Source organism: Hevea brasiliensis, chromosome 10, assembly GCF_030052815.1.
Source record: "Hevea brasiliensis isolate MT/VB/25A 57/8 chromosome 10, ASM3005281v1, whole genome shotgun sequence".
In the NCBI taxonomy this organism is placed as follows: Eukaryota; Viridiplantae; Streptophyta; class Magnoliopsida; order Malpighiales; family Euphorbiaceae; genus Hevea; species Hevea brasiliensis.
The window spans coordinates 82959418-82965037 of NC_079502.1; the positions used below are offsets into that span (position 1 = coordinate 82959418).

General features: G+C 30.1%; 1 protein-coding gene across 1 annotated transcript; it reads left to right on the top strand.

Annotated features, from left to right (window-relative positions):
- Positions 1-522: 522 nt before the first annotated feature.
- Positions 523-4210, top strand: LOC110662456 (probable WRKY transcription factor 51). Its single transcript, XM_021821421.2, has 3 exons — positions 523-833; positions 955-1101; positions 3867-4210. The coding sequence occupies exons 1-3, from the start codon at positions 568-570 to the stop codon at positions 4072-4074; spliced, it is 621 nt and encodes a 206-aa protein (XP_021677113.2). The 5' UTR covers positions 523-567; the 3' UTR covers positions 4075-4210.
- Positions 4211-5620: the final 1410 nt, after the last annotated feature.

Sequence of the window (5620 nt, forward strand, 5' to 3'; positions counted from 1 at the left end):
GCATTATGTTTCGTCTTCTAATATATTTTGTTCTCTTCTCAAATTTTTTACTTAAAATATTATTATTCAAATTGAGTGCCAAAGAGTGATTTTTCGGTCTGATTTAATCAGTGACACTCATTTTAATTTTTTTTCATATAATTAATAAAAGATAATTTAAAAAAATTTATTTAAATTATTCAATTACAAAAATAAATATATAAATTTTATTTATTTTATAATATATTTACCGTGTGTTGAGCATAATCATTATCGTTGATATGAATAGAAACGCCCAGCAACTTGTTTATCCCAGCACCAAGTACCACTCCGCCAATAAAAAACAAAAGTACAAATTATGGTGGTCCCAAAATTCCAAAATGCCTCCAGGATGACGTCACAAAAACGACGTCATCACACCTTATGTGCCACGTGGCACCAGTGAGGCACCTTCGATGCATCCCTCCACGAAAGTGTGGATGAAGGAGCAGCTCAAAAGAGAGATGATAATAATATATTATTAGGAAACGTACATATCACCGCTATTTTCTTTGCGTGCTTGCTATAGCTCCTATATTATTCCCATACATGTCCACCCCCTGCTCCAGCTTCCTGGCAACAATGGAGTACCCTGCAAACCCTAACCCTAATTCGCATCTTCCTCCTCCTCCTCAGTACTTCGACCAGAATATCCTCGACCCTTTTCTGGAGGAGTTTCAGTTATCGGATTATCTCATGCTTGATGCTCATATTTATGGGTTCGCTAATGATTCCACCAATTCAGAGCATAGTATGGTGTTATCGGAGCAAGTTGTTAGTGGTGGTGGTGCAACACCAAGAAATGCTAGAAGCAAGTAAGTGATCATGTTCTTTTGATTAATTAATTTCCTTATATATATATATATATATATATATATATATATATTTTTTTTTCTTCATTAAAATGATGGGATTTTTTTAAAAAAATGTTTGTAGTAAATCCAGAAGGGGATTCAAGAAAGAGAAGGGTGAAGTGAGACATAGGGTTGCATTTTCAACTAAATCGGATTTGGATATCATGGATGATGGGTTTAAGTGGAGGAAGTACGGCAAGAAGTCGGTCAAGAACAGCCCCAATCCAAGGTAATTAATTTATTTAATTAAGAATATATGTACATAGATTCATAGTTTGAATGATTACTAGTTTATTAGATAATTGATTTTATCTTAATGGATGAAATGATCATATGGGTCTTTATATTATATTATTTTGAGTTCAAGATTGTGATCATGCATTACAAACCCATTTGCATACTCCTTTAAAAAACATTCTATTTTGATGTATCTGATTATTTAATTGGTACTTGGACAATAAAACTGCTTTTCTAATCATTAATCAATGCTGGGACCTCAAACTTTGAGAAAGAAAATTAAAGAAAAAAGAAATTGACAAGATTTAAACACTCAAACTCTTGTATGTATACTTTTTAATTTCACAATAATCTATATTTTATCAGTAAATAATGGATCTAGACAATAAATTGATTATTGTCGAATCCTATGTTTGTTTCAAGATTCAGGGAGCAACTTGTTGTACTATTATGAATCTTTTGTTTGTCCTTATAAATAGACAACGCATACTCCTAGCCACCACATGATCAGCGCACACTTATCAACTAGGAGCTAATTAAACACGATAAACTTTTTATAAAAGCACAAATTAAACAAACATTTACTGTTTGATGATGATATAGCATAATTAAGTTCATCTAATATGGTATCTGCAAAACTAATTGCTTTTGCACTTAGGTTTCTCCATACACATAGAAGAGTCATAGCTACAGGGTAGTTGAAGATGACTGAAGGAGAAACACTCATATCAAAGCACGTACGCAAAACACACAAATGGGGTCACGCCCATGGTTTTGTTTAGCCAATATCCATGGACTTGAAACCCAACCCAAAGTCATCTTCTCATAGTCACATCAACCCACACACACACGCATATGCATAAATAAATTAAAGTGGCGGCTATAGTTTCGATTGATATATCCACTTCAGCTGCATATACCCCTAGGCCATTACCAGACAAATATGATGTGTAACCCCTGATCTATTTCTAGGGCTGCAGCTAGCCACCCAAATATATATACACGTGCACACACACTCTTAAATTTCAAATCAATATGATTTTATTTGCAGAAGTTCTAATTTCTACCATTCAATCGTTCAAATTGAATGGTAAGATTTTATTAAAACTATTAATTTATTCTTTCAAGAAGCAAGTTGTTAAATACGTTAGGTCATAGTTTAGGGCTTGATCATTTTAGATTTAACAACTGAAATGATATTAAATATATAATAAATCATGTCCGTATCATGACATCAAATCCTAGCTTTCCAATCACTTGTGTGGCTCATACAAGGTAATTGGATATTAACCTTGAAAGATAATTACTAATTCAAGAGCTAATAATTAATTTAATTCTACACTTTTTAAAAAATCAATGTGGTCCAGGCCTAGGTGGGCAAGTTGGTTGATAACAATAGGGGTCTGCATAAAACTAGGGAATGTTTAAGAAGGAAAGGAAAACAAGTGGATGTTGGGAATAGGTAGAAGAGATATCATATATTTGCTAGTTGGGGTGATGGGAGGGGTTCAATGCCAATGGACATCAAGTGGACAAGTCAAGCCACCCTTTTGGGGAGGATCCCATGATAAAATTTTGCATACATTGGAAATTGCATGGCACACGGCAAAGGCTGCTTTAGATCAGGAAAAAATTTTATGAATTTATTATGAATTTAAGATATAAATATATAAATTAAATTTAAATAAAAATTTTTCTATCTCAATGAATAAATATTTTTTTTGCATAAATTTATAAATAAATAATTTATTACCTATTATATATTTTTACTTCTCTAATAATACACATAATGAATTAATATAGTCATTTTCTAGATGATAATTATTTTTCATAAATATGTGAAATTTATATATTTAATAGATGGTTCCATCATATATTTTACGTTTTAAGTCTATAATAGACCGAATTACTGGTGAGGAGCTCAAAGAGAAAGAGTGTATTTAATATTTTTTTAGCTTTAATTTGGAACAATTAAACCTATATCATTAAACCTGTTTAGTGATTTGTTCTTAATTAATGGTCTTTATGTTGAAAAAGTTTAATGACTAATGTACCATTTATCGTGATAAGTTTTATATGAATATCGTAAAAATTAATGATTAGAATACATTTGTTATATATATAATAAGCTAATAACTATATCAAATAATTATGTTTTTACATTGCTATATCAAATTTAATGCAGCCACTTATATGAGTAATATATGAAAATTTAATGGAGAAATTTTTGTCTAAATCCAATCGAACATAGACTCAATATATAAATATGTAAGATTTATATATTTAATAGGTGAATTTTACAATTTATCTTGTGTCTTGAATTTATAATAAACTAGATTTAAATAAAAAAAATCCAACTTAATATTTGTAAGCGATTCCTCAGTTGAGCTTGCCTATGTTCAGTTAGAACTTATACTGGCGAGTGGTAGCTAAAGTAAAATTCTTTACCAATGAGTTTTCACATTAAGATATTAGAAGGAATAAAGGTTAATTTGTACCATAAAATTGACAGTAAAAAATTAATAAATTCAAAATCATAAAGTTGAGTTGATTAATTACATTCAGAAATTGACAAAATAGTTTAATTTTGTCAATTTGAATAACGTGTTAGAAAGCAAGTGAGGGATCTAAATTAATTATAAGAAAAATTTAATGTGTCAATAAGGTATTTTTCTCACTATTATACATGTAATTTAAAAATATATCATGTGTACATAGATTAAAAAAAAATTATATACATTTTTTAAATTGGTGTAGGAACTATTATAAATGTTCAAGTGGAGGATGCAATGTAAAGAAGAGAGTAGAAAGGGATAGAGAAGATTCAAGATATGTGATAACAACTTATGAGGGGGTCCACAATCATGAAAGCCCTTGTGTGGTGTACTACAATCAGATGCCTCTCATGGTCCCAGATGGTTGGACTTTGCAAGCTGCTTCTCCTCGTCACTCTTTCTCTAATTAACTTCATAGGCATATTAGTCATAATTAGTCAACATGTTAATTAATTATCTCTTATTATATCATCAAACTCTCTTCCTTTGCTTAATGTAATTTTATTTTGAGCTTATAGTCATTATCATTTTGTGTGTTTTGGTATAGCGATCACTAGCAATATTACTATTATGTCCCACCCTTGTTGGCCCACTAGCTATTTATAAATGGAATAAAAATGACAAAAATTATAGAATAGTTCTGAAATATATGAAAATAGTGCTCTGTCTCTCATAAATACAGTTTCCCAATTTCACAAATAATACAGATAAGAGTTTCAATTGCAAAACCAAAATGCAAATTGTAAATAAGAATTTTCATTGCAAATGAGAGGAAGAGAGAGTGTGTGTATTCTAAGTCTGTCATTGAACAAAAATTTTCAAAAAAATTCCATAATTTCAATTAAACAAATATCTAAAACGAATAAAGTCCAGAATTTCAATAAACACTCCAAATTTCTAAAATTCAAATCCAAACAAAATGAAAGACATGTAGGCTTCGTTTGGAAAAAAAAAATTATTTGTACAAAAAAAAAATCAATTTTTGCACTATCATATTATTTTTTATTTATTTTAAAATTATTTTTTTAAGTTAAAAAGAATTGAATTCTTTTATATGTTAGATTTTCAAACATGAGATTTGATCAATAAAAAAAATCAATTGAATTAAATTTTATATGTATAAATTTCGTGAGCAGCGATTGAACTGAACTTTCCAAGTGCATCTAGCAAGAATCAAACAAAATCAATTTTTCTCATACTCGCCTTATAAAACAACTCTAAAGTATTAATATCCTATATTGATTTGGGATAGGGGTAATATACTTGACTAAGCCTTCGGCACTCCTCCACCTTTAAGCTAGCTTTTGGGGGTAAGTTAGGCTAGCTCATTTTCTTAAGATCGTATTAGAGCCTTCCCAATCAATATTTTTGGCCTCTCATAAGTGTTTTACGCTCTAGGTATTTGATTCTAGGTATAAAAAGGGTGTATTAATATTCCACATTGATTTGGAATAGGGTTAGAGAAAAAACAATTCACTCAATTAAAGACCTATATGAGGAAGAAAATATAATATTTTCAATCGTCATAGTGTGCTTGTTGGAGTCGATGAGACATTGATATAGTTTCATGTCAAAAGAAATACAACAAAAACTCACTACATAAGTTGAAACTAACTACTACACCTCTTGAGATAAAAATTCAAAAAAAGAAAATAAACATGAAAACAACTACTTCAAGATAAAACTCTTCTAATGAGAAGAAAAAAGCCGTACAAAAGTTAAATGTTGACAACCCAGGCACTGAAAATCTATTTGAGCACTTAATAAGGCCATAGATCCTATTTGGATTAGATTGGTTTTGATTAGATCAGGCCAAAATCCACCATTTATCTACAACTTTGTGATTAAGCTCAACTTTACACAAGATATGCTATAGGCTATCTCTTGAGCATTAGGTACACTTTGATAAGGATCCAAATGCTCTATTGCAAATCCCAGTAAAAAAAAAATCCATGG

Excerpts from the sequence above, each read along its gene's own strand:
- LOC110662456 (XM_021821421.2), top strand. The coding sequence starts at position 568 with ATGTCCACCCCCTGCTCCAGCTTCCTGGCAACAATGGAGTACCCTGCA. Across the intron at positions 834-954 it reads CCAAGAAATGCTAGAAGCAA|TAAATCCAGAAGGGGATTCA; the intron begins GTAAGTGATCAT and ends AAATGTTTGTAG. Across the intron at positions 1,102-3,866 it reads AAGAACAGCCCCAATCCAAG|GAACTATTATAAATGTTCAA; the intron begins GTAATTAATTTA and ends AAATTGGTGTAG.